The sequence below is a fragment of the Mya arenaria genome, chromosome 7 (genome assembly GCF_026914265.1).
Source record: "Mya arenaria isolate MELC-2E11 chromosome 7, ASM2691426v1".
NCBI classification, from domain to species: Eukaryota; Metazoa; Mollusca; class Bivalvia; order Myida; family Myidae; genus Mya; species Mya arenaria.
The window spans coordinates 32,398,674-32,417,388 of record NC_069128.1 but is presented as its reverse complement, the minus strand read 5'-3'; the positions used below and the strand labels follow the sequence as shown (position 1 = coordinate 32,417,388).

Sequence of the window (18,715 nt, the reverse complement as noted above, 5' to 3'; positions counted from 1 at the left end):
TTATTATAATCCGAACCTGCTCTGCCCCTAAACCAGCCCTTTAAACAAGTTTTGATATTTCATGTAGCTATTCTAGGTTTAGATACTTCTACAGAGACATTGCCTCTAATATAGCTAAGCTTATATGAATTTTGGTCTCGATCTTCTAGTGTCGGTGTAGACTATCATTTACTTGGTAGTTTAACCCTATTGGCGCGAAGTTTAAAATTGTCGATTGGGACTATACTTTATGATAAAACATTTTAACGACATAAATCACAGAGATAATACACTCTGGAACATCTTTTATTGCAAAATAGCTCATTCCCAGATAAGACGCCGCATTTAAATAATCCACCGGGTCATTTTTTAACAGGGTCAAATTTTTATGAAACACCGGCGGAAGATACGTTGGTCTCTGGTACTCCAAGTTAAACACTGCCGAAAATATTGCGTAGGTGCCTAACGTCTCGGGATAGAGGTAAGTGTTGTGGCGCGGAACCCATAGACACGTTTAACGTTCCGCTATAAGGGGAGGTTATACTATATGCAGATTAGCATTTCCAGTTCTTTGCGTGGAAGAGGCAGGTATATAGGGCGGGTTGACCCACTCATGGGTGAGCATGCTTTTCTATGAATGGATATTCTTTGTTTTAGGGCCCGGTGCACGTTACACTATAAGTTACCGCAACGACACAGACCTATTCACATGAGTTATACAGGAAACAAATACTCAGACACAAATAGTTCCCTTAGTTTATACTAAACCAGTATAAACTGGGCAAACGAATAGTGTCATCGCACAAGAATAGTTGACGCATCATTCAAAATCACTGACAGAATCAGATATTGATTCAGTTATTAAACAAACAACCGTCACTTATTTAAAATATATTATTTAATTGTAAACAAAATACATGATTACTTAAATTAGATACATAGCTAACCATTCATTCCATATATTTGTACATACATCCACAGGAAAGAATATGAGGGAAAGGATGACAACTTTATAGCAAGAAAATCATGATTTTGAAAAGAAATAATTTTAAATAGTTTTAAGAGCATTGTTTAACATGTGGCATTTTTCTCGTTATGCGTAATTGGTTCATTTCCTTCATGCTTCCAAACGTTGTCAACTAAAGTGGCGTCAAAAGGCGTGTCTATGGAGTAAAGGAGAATGATAACAGATAATATAATAACATTCAATATCCTTTGAAAGACTGAACATTTTGGTCTGCAATTGTTTCGTCTGCAAATGCCGTCGTCTGCTATTATTATACCCATTTGCAAAAAAGTGGGGTATATTGCTTTGCACATGTCGGTCTGTCGGTCGGTAGACCAAATGGTTTCCGATTAATAACTAAAGAACCTTTTGACACAGGGACATCATATTTGGTAGGCTTATTGGTCATCCCCAGTAGATGAACCCTATTGATTTTGAAGTCAGAGAGTCAAAGGTCAAGGTCATTGTGACATTTAGCTGAAAAATGGTTTCCAATCAATAATCTTAAAACGCTTTGACCAATGGACCTCATACTTGGTAGGGTGATTGGTCATGACAAGCAGATGAACCCTATTGACGTTGAGGTCAGAAGGTCAAAGGTCAATGCAGTTGTTCGCTGAAAATCAGCTTTTGATCAATGATCAATAACTTGAGAATGCTTAAGCACATGAACCTCATACTTGATAGTTTGGTTTGTCATAAGCAGCAGATACATCCTATTGATTTTGTGGGTCACAGGTCAAGGTTATTGTGACTTCAGGCTGAATTACTAACAACATGGCTGCCAAGGGGCATAATGTTTTACAAAAATATATTGTTTTTAAATAGAATAAGTACACTCTGTGTTTCAAACAGCTGAGAGCTTGATCAGACGCCGGCGTCTGATCAAACTCCGAGCTGTTTGCAAATGTTAATACAATTACGTTTTTTCTGCGTTACGGTCTTGTATAGGATATAACAATGTTTATCGAAGCGCAAATGTTTTAAACGTGAGTTTACTCAAATTTGTTTGATTAACATATGTTTTAAGATTTCAAGAATTCCATTAACTTTTGAATACGGGTTTTTATAGTATTAATGCTTGATATATATACAACTATGATTATGAGTCGTCGGTATGCGTTTTCAATCCGGAATGTAATTATTTACTTTTGAATATGTACATCATGTAACTATTAAATGTCTTTAAGGACACCAAGTTTAAATATATAAGAACAATACGCACTTTAAGTATATGCTGTCATATTTCGTTTAAAGGTTAATAAAAGCACAGTTAAAACGCTCTCCCAAAATGAATATGTTATGCACTGTTGCACTTAGAACAAATACAACATCATCCACTTTGATCTGCTCGATTTAAAACTGAATCACCGAACATAGTTTTGTTCTATACAGAATGTTTAACAAAATCGATTTTACATCCTCATTTGAGCAAACTGCCCGACCATTTCTTCATTCATCCCGACTCTATCTTCATCCGTCCCGACTCTATCTTCATCCGTCTCGACTCTATCTTCATCCGCCCCGACTCTATCTTCATCCGTCTCGACTCTATCTTCATCCGCCCCGACTCTATCTAGAGAAAACAGTCCGGGATAACTCTGATGTATTTCCTTAAATAAAGCTTTTGCCTGGTCTTTAAACGATTGTCCGGCGTCGTATGGGGGTGGCTTATGAAGACCATGAAAATCGCTTTTTTTTAAATCTTTCATTTCAAAAGTCGGGTGATGGCCTAAATAAAGATATTTGTTTGGAGCTATTGCTCCATCTGCCGTCAAATTGACATAAAGCGCACGTGCAAACGTACCCCAACATACGACATACAGGGGACCTTGCACATTAAACGTATCCCCGAGTACTTCGGCTAACAATTTTGTTAGAAACTCTTGCCATATTTCTTGATGAATATTCAACTGCTGGTCAGCTGGATTTGTGTAGGTCAGTGCTGCATTCAACAGCAGGACGCCTTTCTTTGCCCAGGTGATGTGGCAGGCAGACGTTTCCTCCTCAGCTGGGGATGTCGGTGACAGAACATCGTGAAGTCTTCTCATAGCCGCGTGGCGTTGTTTGTACCGATGACGTCCTGGGTCACACGGAGGCAGCACGGTACCCTCAGGATATGAAAAAGCCAAGCCAGTAGCAAATTCTCTATACGGAATAGGATCATGGCCGATGATTATAGTCTTGACCTTTGACCTTCGGCAGTATTTAAAAGCAGCGAGGACTTTATTTCTTTCTGGGATGACATCGTCCAATTGATCTAGCTTGTTTATGCTGTGGGCAAGGGCCGTCCATATCGCCTCATTTCCCATAATGGTGGCTTGCCATCCTATTTCGACTGAGTTATCGTCGAGAAAGCTTCGAACTCTTCTCCTTTTCAGATCTATTCAGGTAGATAAAATAACAACATAATCACGAAAATCAAATTGTACATAAATATTTATAATATGCCTGAGTAATATGAACAGGTAAATCTTATGAGGTTTTGTCAATGTTCGTAAATGGTTTCGAATAGTATCAATTGTTAAATAACTGCTACACCCCACTAGCTTTGAACTCGGATATGCAGAGCTAACTTTACCTAGTGCATGCCTTTCTACCGGTATCTGAAAACAACAGCGCTAAATTCTTATTTGTGACTGCAATCTTGTACATTTGTCATTTTGAAATTTCATTTGTAAAATATCGAAAAGTTAGCGCATTAAATGACGAGGTGGTACATCCAGAAAGTACCTGCTAGCTTGACATTAGTAAAACGAACGCCTGCTAGGACTGCATTCAACAGAGATGTATAGTGGGGTTCCCTAAAATTGGAAATGCATGTATTGATTTACTTTCTTGTAAAAAATGCATACAATGTTAGATAAGTACCTATCATGGAGAAATACGATGATTTAAGTTAAAAAGTTGTTGTCAATTTATCAGCACTTGCGAATTGTAATGTCCAAACATATTTTTTGCTCGGAAAGCATTAAATATTCTACATTGACACTAGAAAGACGAGACCAACGTTTATATAAGCTATATAGGTGTCTGCGTAGAAGTACCTAAAAATAGAAAAGCACAATTACAACAAGGTTGTGATATTTTGTCATTGTTTGCAGTTATTAATAGTTTTGAATGTATTATAAATGGATATATGTTGTTTTTTAACAACAATTTCAAAGTTATAGGGAACCCCCTTTAACATAAAAATACTATATAGACTGAATGTTCAGTGTTTGTTTTAGTGTGAATTTGAGGATTAAAGACGCTGTTCTGTGATAATATTGGAGCATTTATGGACCATGGTAGAAAGGGTCGTGAACTGACCACTGTGTCAAAAGATGCAGTCTTAAACATGCACCGAGACAGGAAACCAGTCGGCGAAATTTAAATTTTATTTAATATTCCAAGGACAACAATTTCTTCTGTCATTAAATAATTGAAACTTTAAGGAGGTGTCGAACATCATATAATATCGGGTAGACCAGGACTAATAAACAACAGAGACTATGACCGGCTTGAACTAAACGTAAAAAGGGACATGAAGGGCACCTCTTAAATAACTTGCAACGAAAATAGGGAAAGAAAAGTAAGTAAAAACTGTTAGAGAGTAGAATGAAGCTACTTTAAACGGGGCGGTTTGTGGAAGAATAGTGCGTTAAGGGGGTGGGGGCGGGGGGGGGGGGGGGTAACATAAACAATAGACCCAAGAGGGCCTGTGCTCTACTGGCTTGGTTCGTTCGGTCAAATTCCCAGAGCTGTCATAGATATTTAACTAGTGATACGTTTGGTGATGATCGGATTTGAAATGGAGACTTAATGACATAAACAAGCTGTTTTATAGCAATTTTGACAATTTCAAGGGAGATAATCCAGTCGTGTATAAACGAATCTGGATGGTTTTCGAAAGGAACTGAACTAATATGCATACCTAACTACTCTATATGATTGGTGAAGATCAGAAAAGAAATGGAGAATTAAGAGCATAAACACTTGCACACTTTGGCATATCAGCTCATGTAAATCTCTAGATAATGAACGACATCACTTTTTAAATGTAGCGTAATACTGCGGCAACGATATAAGACGTTCCATCGAGCTAGCTAGCAATGTAGATTTCGTCAAGTTTGTACTAAATGGTTCGTGCTGTTCTGAACAGAAAAGAGCGACTTTTATGACTCTTGCGAAAAACTTTGTCTTTATATGCATAAAGCACCTCGATGCTTATGATTTAAGCGTATACTATCAATTTCTTAGTCAGTCATGCATGTATTTGATGTCGACGTTTAGATTGGAATAATGCACGAGTTTTATAAGGCCCGCATTTATGATTAAGAGTAAGACGCACGTGTCTGTATTGAACTAGCCTTATTTCTTTCTTATTTGTATTATATTCTTCTTACTTTGATACAGCTTATCAGTATTCCCTATTAATTGTCAATCTCTTCATTTCGCCTTTCGGGAGTGGTTTATGAAGGGGAAAACGATAAATACTAACACTCTGCCTGCTATAACTCAAACAGCTTGAATCAAGACCAGACGGCGTCTGATCGAGATATAAGCTTTTTGACTACAACACAAAAGGTTCACAAAGTTTGAAGAAAATCAAACGGTATTTAAAAATAAAGCAGACGATATATTTTGCAGACGATACATTTCGTATCAGGCGAAGCGTTAATAATAATTTAATTCGGTCCCAAACTGCTTGGATGAACATATGTTTGTTTAATCTGTGTTTAAACTGTGTTTCATTTATTTATTGTGTTTACATTAGTTCTACTGTTCCACTTTTATACATTGTACTCTTTCTTTCAATGAATCTCCTTAATCGGAAGAAATAAAGATATTGAATTGAATTTAAGGGACATAATCCAGTCAAGCGTTAGCGGATCTGGCTGATTTTTAATAGGAAGTGAGCTATTAGGGATATCTTACTACTGTACACGTTTGATTGAGTTGCGATCAAATCTAAAGCCTAAAGTGTATAATCAAACAATTGATTAAGGATGTTCAATTTTGACCAATTCAAGCGCCATAATCCAGTCATGCATTGGCGGATCTGGCCGATTTTCGAAAGGTACCGAGTTCTCATTGATATCTAGTATCTAACTACTGTATAAATTATGTAAAAGGGTGATCCTTTAAGAGCAAGAAAGTTAACTCATATAGAGAAAATTGCAGACTCGGTTTTATTGAGTCTGTTTATAAGTTTGATTGATACTTTAGAGCATAAACAAACAGTTTACGCACGCACGCACGAACAACAGACACCACATGACGACATACGCTTCCTGGCCTTTGGTCAGTAGAGCTAAAAACCGGTTCCGTGGTGCAGGGGTAAAAGATAGCCAACAGTGGAAAACAATTGGAAAAATCATATTTTCTCGGACGAAAGTCAGATATTTTTTGGACAAATCAGTGGATTTATGTATGGATCGCATGAAGGCATTCTTTTTTCTCGTCAGTATATGAAACGCGGTTGGAATAAGTAAAGCAGAAGTGAAGTTGTCTCCCACAAACTGCATTATTTTACAGAATGCAGTCAATAAAGGGGCATAATTTAAAAAAAAAAAAAACAGGCATGAAATTTAGTTGCATACGTCAAACGGAACTAAAGCTTTCCTCCGGAAACGACGTGTTTTCAATAAAACAACGCCGTAAAGACGCATAACTGCAGACAATATAATCAAACCGTCCTAATATTTATAGGGTTCTTAACTGTATGATAAAAAAAAGCCAATTATGAAACTTTGTTGGCATATGTAAAGCAGATTTGAAGTTATCGATCGGAAACGACGTTTTTACAATATCATATACATATATAATAAAGTATTGCAGGGCATACCACATACAAAACAAACAGCCAACCCAATCAGCACAAGTTCAAAAAGGGGCATCATTGCATTGCCAAAGGTCAGAGAGCTTATGTCGTCACGTGGTGTATGTTGTCCGTGCGTCCGTAAACAATTATTTGTTTATGCTCTTAAGTCTTATGATAGCTCGGTTCCTTTCGAAAACCAGCCAGATCCGCCCATGCATGACTGAATTATGGCCCCTGAATTGGTCTAAATGGCGTCTCCTTAAATGATTGTTTGTTTATGCTCTAAAGTCTTTAGTTTTTATCGTTACTCAACCAAACTTATACAGTATTTAGATATTCACAAGAGCTCGGTTCCTTTCGAAAACTAGCTAGATCCGCCCATGCATGACTTGATTATGTCCCTTAAATTATTCACAATTACTACAAAACAGCTGTTTATGCTCTAAATTCATCATTTCTATTCTGATCTTCACCAATCTTATACAGTAGTTAGATATGTATATGAGTTCACTTCCTTTCGTTCGTAAACCATCTAGATTAGCTCATAAACGACTGGATTATCTCCCCTGAAATTGTCGAAATTGCTATAAAACAGCTTGTTTAAGCCATTAAGTCTCCATTTCAAATCTGATCTTCATCAAACTTATACAGTAGTGATATGCATGTGTTCTGTTCATTTTGAAAACCCGCCATATTCGCTCATGCATGATTGGATTATCTCCCTTGAAATTGTCAAAATTGCTTTAAAACGGCTTGTTTATGACAATAATTAAGTCTCCATTTCAAATCCGATCTTCACCAAACTTATGCAGTAGTTAAATATCTATGACAGCTCTGGGAAATTGACCAAACGAAACAAGCCAGTAGAGCACAAGCCCTCTTGGGCCTCTTGATTTCTTTTCGAATCGGACCCAAAATCTATAGGCTTCTTCCTTGCATATAACTAGAAAATGTGTCCGTATAGTATAGTAGCACACAGCTTCCGTTTGTTTTTTTTGGTTTGTTTTTTAAAAAATGTTTTTAGAAAATCAAGGCTCATGTCTCCGTAAATATTATTTTTTGGCGGATTGAAAAACACAGGTGCACACATTCATACCCTGAATAAAATGTCCATGAAGTTTCAAGGATGTAGTAAAACGCTTTTAGAGTATGCGAACCACTTGAACATACGGATCCGCCGTGGCCGAGAGGTTAGAGTCTCCGACTTTAAATCCCTTGGTCCCTCACCGCTGTGAGTTCGAGCCTCGAAAGGGGTGAGAACTTTATATGTGAGGAAGCCTTCCGGCTGGCTTGCGGTAGGTCAGTGGTTCTACCCAGTTGTCCGTCTGTGAAACTCAGGCGGGTTTCTGGGGGTCTTCCTCCACTTAAATTTAGCCGGACGTCGCGCAATGACTGCATTACTGTCGAAGTGACGTAAAACCCAACAAAAAAAGAAAACAAAAAAACTGGGACATACGGACGGACGTACCGACGTTCTTACGAAATGATGGTTACGTTATGCCTATGTGACCTTTGTTAGTCACTTAAAAAGGTCACAAATTGTACTTTTAGCGCGCTTTTTTCTCAGCGAATGCTGAGTATAATATCACTTTTGATTTACATTTTGCACCAATGAGAAAGTACCAGCAATTATTTTCCACCAATGACAAAGTACCAGAAATTAATCAATGAATAAATTACTTCAAAAACGATGTTTTCATTGGCTAATACCCTGACTGGGTTACAAACTTATTAACAAGAGAACTGGACATCATTTCTGCATGTAATTACATGATACGCATTCTGGTTCTACGCAATCTAGGTCAATGTTTATCGGCCGATATTCTCGTAATAAAGCATTAGATTGACAGCGCCTAGATTCAAAATTGAAGTTTGGACATAGATTGACCAACACATATCAGTGTAACACTTCAACTTATTAATGTTTGTGGAAATATTGAGTCGTTTTGACGGCAATTCTGGCCAGTAATGGAGAGTACACACCAAGTTGAAAATAAGCGGCAACATGCTGTAAGAAGCGCAAATGAACAGAATGCTTAGTATCTTAAAGAGAAAATATCACAAATGCATATACATTAAAATAATTTATTCGCTGAATATCTTTTTTAAAGATATTTCTTGTTTTATTTAAGGACTGTGCGGCGCCTTTGATGTTTTTGCGACGGTACAGCCGGAAACACGGCAAGTTCTAAACCGCATGCTTGGGGGGCTGCATGCACGCCTTATAAAACTAACAATTTAGAAGCTCAACATTAACCCCTAAAATGTGGAAAACGAGCATTATTTATGTTTTGCAAAGTGTGTAGACCCAGATGAGAGGGCTTTGTTAAATGACAACGTTTTATGAAAAACATCCTGCAAAATGAAATGAACTGATCGAATATACAAAATGGTTTCAAGTTTATCTTGTAGTTTTCGAATAATTTATCCTGAAATAAAAAAATGCGAACGACCGACCGTCAGTGCGAACGACTGACCACAGGGCGACTCCAGTATAAACCCATATATTCAAGGTGGGGTATAAGAAAAACTCAGTGTATGATCATTTAATACCACAAAATGACGATTCACAAAACCTTTTTTTATAGAAAATCGTATCCCTACTGTACATCTCATACACTTTAAAAATGGAAGTACTAGACTTAGTGTACGGATACATTCAGGAGTCCGAGTGGGTGATTGTTGTGAACATGTGAAAGATTATTTCACCTTGACCGTGACTTTTTTAACTATTTAATCTGGAAGCTTAAATTGAACTTCTACAATTGGCATAAGTGGGTTAAATCTATTGAGAAACAGTATCAAAACCATTGATTGTCCCAATAACTTTATTGTTTTAAATGCTTTTATAACCATGAAACAACATTTAAAAGATTTTCAATAGCGAAAGTTCTCATAGCTTTATCTGATCAGGTTGTGCGATTCTATATTTAGACATCTTCAACACCTACATTAGTCCAAACTTTCAATTGATTGGGTGGCTGTTTTGTTTTGTATGTGTTCTGCAAGACCTTCTTATCTAATTTCAATATTCTGAATTTTTATTCATTTTGTTACTTTCCCGAATGTAAAGTTTAAATGGACCCGCGTCTAAATGGACCCGCATCGGTTGTATGTAGCAAATCCTTTATTTAATAAAAGCCAGATAACCATGCAAAAACAGTAAGACGTGCACTCAACAAACTAGTTTACAGCGTTCTGATAGTCCTACCTGCTATAAAAGGTATACTTTCACTCTTAAATTATGTAAAAGGGTGATCCTTCAAAAGCAAGAAAAACAACTCATGTAGAGAAAATTGCAGACTCGGTTTTATTGAGTCTGTTCATGAGTAGTAATTAACGATGCAACACTACTCACGCCCCCTAGCACCGGCTTAAGCGGTATTCAATCTTCAAAACTAAACGCGCTGAAATTCATGATCTTGAAGGGCCAGAAAGTATATCAACACTGAGAATGAAGTACGGGGCGACGTTTTACGGACGCCACACAGCACTTAACATCTGCTGTTGTGAATATATAAATTATGTAAAAGGGTGACCCACCTGGCATTTATACCCATCACTGAAATTGTTCCCAACTCATTTACGTCCATCTGTGTATTCATGAGATCTCAGAACGAACTTCACATAATTGTAAAGCACCATAAGGTGTGTCACGTCGAACTTTCGGGTCCGCATGTCAAAGGTCAAGGTCACACTTTAATTTCAATGTCTAAAATGCGTCGTTTCATGTCTCAGCCATTACTTATTTATTTATTCAATGGATTTGAAAGACACTTCACATAATTGTAAAGGACCACGGGAAGGTGTGTCACATCCTACTCTCGGGTCTTTAGGTCAAATGTCAATGGTACACTTAAATAGTAGAGTTTACATGTGCGGATCATGTTGGGAGGGCGGGGGCAGGGCATTTGTCACGTACAGTGGCAGCTCTTGTTATAGCTTTCAAAATATATTTGAATCAAAAGGTTTTTATTATTGAAATTAACGACACGTTAAACCTCAAACATGTACTCATTTCTTAAAAGTTTCAGTATACAAAAATAAAATAAATATTCTTAACTGTTTCGTCTAACTTTTTGAACTTCGTAAAGTAATAGAACTACCCACCATATCATATGGCAGCAGTAGGGAAATATTGATATGCAACAGAAAATAGTTGGATTAATTATGGTATAAAACAACTCGTCTAGCTAGCGACAAAGAATCATGTCGCGAACTTGCTAAAAAATATAGAGCAAACCGATAACACCTGACGTGACAAGGATAAAGTCAAAATGTTAAAAAGTCACGTCAAGTTTTATAGATAGGACGAGATCCTGGCCTACGAAAAAAAGCTGCAGTTGCATTTAACAACTCGTACTGAAGACCTGGCTCTGGCATTTGCCCTTAGTCAGTCTGTGCTTTGGTCTCGCTGTTCAGGATGATAAATCTTTATACAATTCTTTATCTTCGTATTTTTGGTAAGAGTTGGCAAACATTTGTACCTTTAGTATGACATTTAGATGTAAATAGTAAAGGGACCACCGTGGCCAGGGGGCATGGTCTCCGGCTCTCAATTCCTCGGTCTCTCACTGCTGTGGGTTCGAGCCCAGCAAGGGGTGAAACTCTTTATATGTGAAAATATATATGGGTCATCTGTACCATCATTTTGTTACGTCAAATTCTTTGATTGATAAGTCAAAATCAGTAGAACTTGTTTTAAAGAAAAGGGTCGGCCTTGACGCTCACTAGATGCCAACGATGACGACATTAGGTTGGAAAACGTGGCAAAAACACAAGGCATAACACACGAACGTGATTAAATAAATATGATTAGTAAGGTATGCACAAGATTATCTCCCGTTTAGTCAGACTCCCTGAGAGAAGCGCAAATGCCAGATTGAGCCACGTTTTGCAGAACACATTTGAATGGGTTTAAGTCTGTATGCGGCTGGCGACTTAGTGAGACCGGGTTCAATCACTATGAGCCGAAAGGTATCGAAGCTGACAATGAGATGAACCAGAAACTCGATAGACCAAGGCAGTTTCATCTGCTGGTAAATGTGTGGCCACTGTTCTTTGTCATGCTGAAAGAGTACACGTTTTGGACATTCTACTAAGTTGTTCTTCAACAAATGGTTTTATTATATAAGCCTACGCAACCAAATAAAAAGTTTGACCCGTGAGAAATGTCGAGGTAAATCGAAGGTCTACACTTGCAAAGTCAGTTGGGGCTTAAGAGCGACATAGTATATGATAAATAAAGAATCGCCCATATTTATCAATGAAAAGTTGATAAGGCATCTAGCGATTATTGGTTCCAATATAAAAATAAAATATATGCGGACACCATTTCCGGTCTAACGAAGAAGTTCTAGTAGCGAATGGGGGGAGGGGGTAGGATGAGAAAGGGTTGTGGTAAATTTCATTATTGATCGATGACGCTAGAACATTACTGGGAGGAATGCAATGAACTTGAGGACAATTACATAGACACAAAATATGTCGATGACAATTGGAAGTATGGTAGGTTGGTTACTTATTGACTGACTAGTATCAAAAAGTGTTTCCTTATCAATGCAGAAAATCATCCATACCTTTGAATATGCTTTTCCATACTATTAAGAAATCACGGAGTCCCTCAGGCGGCTCTAAGCAGTTGGATAATTCTTTACACAAATCTTCTTTGCTCAAAATCCACGTATACCATCCTTTGTCTACACCGTATCCGGTCAAAAATCTTTCCATAGGAGTTACTAAAAATATATGCAATACAACTTTATGACAGGTAAACACGTTTTTAACGCCGTTTATGAACATGACATATATGTATATTGACAAAGTTGTACCAATACTTTTATCCCAATGATCGAGATTAGAACATAGAAGTGCCGCTGTACAATTTCCAATGTTTTGAATATTTAAACGGTGGTCGTCTATACTAATTGTCAAGTTGAAAATGTTACGTACGATCATGCGAAACCTTTAGAATGCTAGATAACAAAACACTTCCGGCTCTGGCCATAACCAATGCAGATCCTGTCCATAGCCACGTCGGTTACCAAGATTCTACCTGTTAGATCGTTTTAGAAATCGTACAGCGGTAGTCGAATGCAAATATAGCTTGTGTCAAAATCTTAAAAGACACGTTTGTTAATCAGAAATCAAATATTAATACTGATATTTGTTCAGTGAAACCTCTGTTCAAGACGGTTATTAAAATCTTTGTGGGAAATGCTACATTTTTTCGTAAATTTCAAATGATGCATTTTCTACAGTCTTTTAAATAATGGTATCTTTTGCCAGCGGATTATTTCCTTGTTGATACGACTAAAAAGAGGACTACAATAGACCTGTATAGCTCACCACAAGTGATTCCTTTCGAGCTCTCAAAACATGCGGGCCTTAACCCGTTCACTTCCGGGCAAGTCGTGCACATGCGCGATATTTGTTTAACTTTCGGTTTTGTTTTCTCACACTCCCTCGACCTTTGGTAATATCATTGTTGAAGTGTCAAACAACTTGCATCCAAATGGGACGCCGTGTTACTCGGCGTTTCATTCGAATACAAGTTGTTTGAATATACATATAACGATATTCGGAGTACGGCAGTGAACGGGTTAAGGTTCATTATAACAGATTGTGTGTTGTTATTTTGAACTAAATACGTAAACCTAAATCAAGTAATATTATTAATAAACCAAATAAGGGTGTCTATTTAAGCTTACCTCCGTCTGCCATCCTCATTTCAGCAAGTTTTTCGACTCTATCTAGAGAAAACAGGTTTAGCCAATTCTCGTGTATTTTCATAAAAAAAGCTTTGGCTTGTTCGTCAAACACGTGTCTGGCATGGGATGGTGGTTTTAAATCTGTCATAAAATGATTCAGGTGCTGTTTTTCTGGAGATATCTTTACTTTCGACGTCAGATTGGAATACAGCTGACTTGCCTCCGTACCCCAACATACGACAAACAGTGGGCCTCGTACGTGGAAGTTACCCCCGAGTACTTCGGCTAACAAATTTTGTAGAAACTCATACCACATTGTTTGATGAGTCTCCTGGTCAGCTGGATTTGTGTAGGTCAGTGCTGCATTCAACAGCAGGACGCCTTTCTTTGCCCAAGTGATGTGGCAGGCAGACGTTTCCTCCTCAGCTGGGGATGTCGGTGACGTTAGAACATCGTGAAGTTTTCTCATAGCCGCGAGATGTTTGTACTCAGGACGTTCTGGGTCACACGGAGGCAGCACGGTACCCTCGGGATATGAAAAAGCCAAGCCAGTAGCAAATTTTCTATAAGGAATAGGATCTTGGCCGATGAGTATAGTCTTGACCTTTGACATTGGGCAGTATTTAAAAGCAGCGAGGACTTTATTTCTTTCTGGGATGACATCGTCCAATTGATCTAGCTTGTTTATGCTGTGGGCAAGGGCCGTCCATATCGCCTCATTTCCCATAATGGTGTCTTGCCATCCTATTTCGACTGAGTTATCATCTAGAAAGGTTCGAACTCTTCTCCTTTTCAGATCTATTCAGGTAGATAAAATAACAACATAATCACGAAATTAAATTGTACATAAAGGTTTATATGCCTGAGTAATATGAACAGGTAAAACTTATGAGGTTTTGTCAATGTTCGTAAATCGATTAGAATAGTATCAATTGTTAAATGACTGCTACACCCCCACTAACTTTGAACTCAGATATGCAGAGCTAACTTTACCAAGTACATGCTTTTCTACCGGTATCTGAAAACAACAGCGCTAAATTCTTATTTGTGACTGCAATCATATACATTTGTCATTTTGAAATTTCATTTGTAAAATATCGAAAAGTTAGCGCATTAAATGACGAGATGGTACATCCAGAAAGTACCTGCTAGCTTGACATTAGTAAAACGAACGTCTGCTAGGACTGCATTCAACAGATATGTATAGGGGGGTTCCCTAAAATTGGAAATGCATTATTAATTTACTTTCTTGTAAACAATGCATACAATGTAAGTATCTATCATGGAGAATTACGATGGTTTAAGTTAAAAAATTGTTGTCAATTTATCAACACTTGCGAATTATAATGGCCAAACTTTTTTTTTGCTCGGAAAGCATTTAATATTCTACATCGACACTAGAAAGACGAGACCAATATTTATAAAAGCTATATAGGCGGTGTCTGCGTAGAAGTACCTAAATTACAACAAATGTTCCCCAGTGCCATATGCCCCGACAAGGTTGTGATATTTTGTAATATTTTGCAGCTATTAATCGTTTTGAATGTATTATAAATTGTTATAAGTTGTTTTTTAACAACAACGTTATTTAACATATAAATCTATATAGACTAACTGTTCAGTGTTTGTTTTAGTGTGAATTTGAGAATTAAAGACGCTGTTCTGTGATAATATTGGACCATTAATGGACCATGGTAGAAAGGGTCGTGAACTGACCACCTTGTCAAAAGATGCAGTCGTACTAATGCACCGAAACAGGAAAACAGTTGGCGACATTTAAATTTATTTAATATTCCGAAGACAACAATTTCTTGTGTCATTAAATAATTGAAACTTTGAGGAGTTGTCGAACACCATATAATATCGGGTAGACCAAGATTTATAAACAACGGAGACTATGACGGGCTTGAACTAATCGAGAAATGGAACAGAAGGACACCTCTTATGGAAAAAACTTAAAAATTCAACGGAAATGGGGGAGGGGTGGGGTGGGGGGTATGGGGTGGATAACAGAAACAATATACCCAGTAGGTCTTGTGCTCTACTGGCTTGGTTCGTTTGGTCGATTTCCCCGACCTCTCATAGATATTTAACTACTGTATAAGTCGATGAAGATCGGATTGGAAATGGAGAATAAATTGCATAAACAAGCTGTTTTATAGCAATTTTGACAATTTCAAGGGAGATAATCAAGTCGTGCATGAGCTAATCTGGCTGTATTTCCCAAAAGGAACTGAACTCATATGCATATCTAACTATTGTATACGTTTGGTGAAGATCCGATTTGGAATGGAGACTGAATAACATAAACAAGCTGTTTTAAAGCAATTTCGACAATTTTCAAGGGAGATAATCAGTCTTTTGTTAGCGAATCTGGATGGTTTTCGAAAGGAACTAAACTTATATGCATACCTAACTACTCTATATGATTGTTGAAGATCAGAAAAAGGGAGAATAAAGAGCATAAACAAGCTGTTTTGTAGTAATTTTTACTAATTCAAGGGACATAGTCCAGTCATGCGTGGGCGGATCTGGCTGATTTTCTAAAGGAAGTGAGCTATTAGGGATATCTTACTACTGTATAAGTTAGATTGAGTTGCGATCAAATCTAAAGACTAAATAGCATACACAAACAATTTTAATTTTGACCAATTCAAGCGCCATAATCCAGTCATGCATTGGCGGATCTGGCTGGTTTTCGAAAGGTACCGAGCTCTTATTGATATATATTATCTAACTACTGTTTAAGTTTGATTGAGACGTTAAAGCATAAACAGTTATAGATAGCACTAGATCCTGGCCTACAAAGCAAGCTGCAGTTGCATTCAGCAACACGTACCGACGACCTGGCTCTGGCATTTGCCCTTAGTCAGCCTGTGCTTTGCTCTCGCTGTTCAGGATGATAAATTGTTATACAATTCTTTACCTTCATATTTTTGTAAGAGTTGGCAAAACATGTGTACCTTTAGTATGACATTTAGATGTAAATAGGGGCCACCGTGGCCAGGGGGGGTATGGTCTCCGGCTCTCAAGGGGGTATGGTCTCCGGCTCTCAAGGGGTATGGTCTCCGGCTCTCAATTCTTCGGTCTCTCAATGTTGTGGGTTCGAGCCCAGCAATGGGTGAAACTCTTTATGTGAGAAAGCCTTCCTGTTTCTTCAATTTGGTTCGTCAAATTCGTTGGTTGATAATTCGAAATCAGTAGAACATGCTTTAAAGAAAAGGGCCAGTCTTGACGCCCACTAGATGCCACCGATGACGACATTTGTGTCAAAGTTTTGAACCAAAAGTCTAATTTAACAAATAAATAAGGTTGGAAAACGTAGCGAAAACATTAGGCATAACACACGAACGTGATTAAACAATAATTTATGATTGGTTAGGTATGCACAAGATTATCTCTCGTTTGTTCCCGAATCTATGAGAGAAGCGCAAATAGCAGCTGGAGCTTCGTTTTGCAGAACACATTTGAATGAACTACATCCGAAAAAATGTTCTCGAAGCTGGCAATGAGATGAACCAGAAATTCGATAGACCAAGGCAGTGTCATCTGCTGTTAAATGTGTGGCCACTGTTCTTTATCATGCTGAAAGAGTACTAGTTTTGGACATTATACTAAGTTGTTCTTCAACAAATGGTTTTATTATATAAGCCTACGCAACCAAATAAAAAGTTTGACCCGTGAGAAATGTCGAGGTAAATCGAAGGTCTACACTTGCAAAGTCAGTTGGGGCTTAAGAGCGACATAGTATATGATAAATAAAGAATCGCCCATATTTATCAATGAAAAGTTGATAAGGCATCTAGCGATTATTGGTTCCAATATAAAAATAAAATATATGCGGACACCATTTCCGGTCTAACGAAGAAGTTCTAGTAGCGAATGGGGGGAGGGGGTAGGATGACGAGAAGGGTTGTGGTAAATTTCATTATTGATCGATGACGCTAGAACATTACTGGGAGGAATGCAATGAACTTGAGGACAATTACATAGACACAAAATATGTCGATGACAATTGGAAGTATGGTAGGTTGGTTACTTATTGACTGACTAGTATCAAAAAGTGTTTCCTTATCAATGCAGAAAATCATCCATACCTTTGAATATGCTTTTCCATACTATTAAGAAATCACGGAGTCCCTCAGGCGGCTCTAAGCAGTTGGATAATTCTTTACACAAATCTTCTTTGCTCAAAATCCACGTATACCATCCTTTGTCTACACCGTATCCGGTCAAAAATCTTTCCATAGGAGTTACTAAAAATATATGCAATACAACTTTATGACAGGTAAACACGTTTTTAACGCCGTTTATGAACATGACATATATGTATATTGACAAAGTTGTACCAATACTTTTATCCCAATGATCGAGATTAGAACATAGAAGTGCCGCTGTACAATTTCCAATGTTTTGAATATTTAAACGGTGGTCGTCTATACTAATTGTCAAGTTGAAAATGTTACGTACGATCATGCGAAACCTTTAGAATGCTAGATAACAAAACACTTCCGGCTCTGGCCATAACCAATGCAGATCCTGTCCATAGCCACGTCGGTTACCAAGATTCTACCTGTTAGATCGTTTTAGAAATCGTACAGCGGTAGTCGAATGCAAATATAGCTTGTGTCAAAATCTTAAAAGACACGTTTGTTAATCAGAAATCAAATATTAATACTGATATTTGTTCAGTGAAACCTCTGTTCAAGACGGTTATTAAAATCTTTGTGGGAAATGCTACATTTTTTCGTAAATTTCAAATGATGCATTTTCTACAGTCTTTTAAATAATGGTATCTTTTGCCAGCGGATTATTTCCTTGTTGATACGACTAAAAAGAGGACTACAATAGACCTGTATAGCTCACCACAAGTGATTCCTTTCGAGCTCTCAAAACATGCGGGCCTTAACCCGTTCACTTCCGGGCAAGTCGTGCACATGCGCGATATTTGTTTAACTTTCGGTTTTGTTTTCTCACACTCCCTCGACCTTTGGTAATATCATTGTTGAAGTGTCAAACAACTTGCATCCAAATGGGACGCCGTGTTACTCGGCGTTTCATTCGAATACAAGTTGTTTGAATATACATATAACGATATTCGGAGTACGGCAGTGAACGGGTTAAGGTTCATTATAACAGATTGTGTGTTGTTATTTTGAACTAAATACGTAAACCTAAATCAAGTAATATTATTAATAAACCAAATAAGGGTGT

General features: G+C 37.6%; 2 protein-coding genes across 2 annotated transcripts; both read right to left on the bottom strand.

Moving 5' to 3' along the window:
* Nucleotides 1-918: 918 nt before the first annotated feature.
* LOC128240273 (uracil-DNA glycosylase-like) lies at nt 919-12,525 on the bottom strand. Its single transcript, XM_052956831.1, has 2 exons — nt 12,371-12,525; nt 919-3,368 (listed from the first exon to the last, which is right to left on the bottom strand). Exons 1-2 carry the CDS (start codon nt 12,519-12,521, stop codon nt 2,401-2,403), a joined length of 1,119 nt encoding a protein of 372 aa, XP_052812791.1. The 5' UTR covers nt 12,522-12,525; the 3' UTR covers nt 919-2,400.
* Nucleotides 12,526-13,487: 962 nt separating this feature from the next.
* Nucleotides 13,488-14,228, bottom strand: LOC128241079 (uracil-DNA glycosylase-like). Its single transcript, XM_052958063.1, has one exon. The coding sequence runs from the start codon at nt 14,226-14,228 to the stop codon at nt 13,488-13,490; it is 741 nt and encodes a 246-aa protein (XP_052814023.1).
* Nucleotides 14,229-18,715: the final 4,487 nt, after the last annotated feature.

Bases quoted from the DNA above. Each gene is read 5' to 3' on its own strand.
- LOC128240273 (XM_052956831.1), bottom strand. From the start codon at position 12,521: ATGGAAAGATTTTTGACCGGATACGGTGTAGACAAAGGATGGTATACG. The intron at 3,369-12,370 runs GTATGGATGATT...CTACCTGAATAG, and splicing joins ATGGAAAAGCATATTCAAAG to ATCTGAAAAGGAGAAGAGTT.
- LOC128241079 (XM_052958063.1), bottom strand. From the start codon at position 14,228: ATGGGAAATGAGGCGATATGGACGGCCCTTGCCCACAGCATAAACAAG.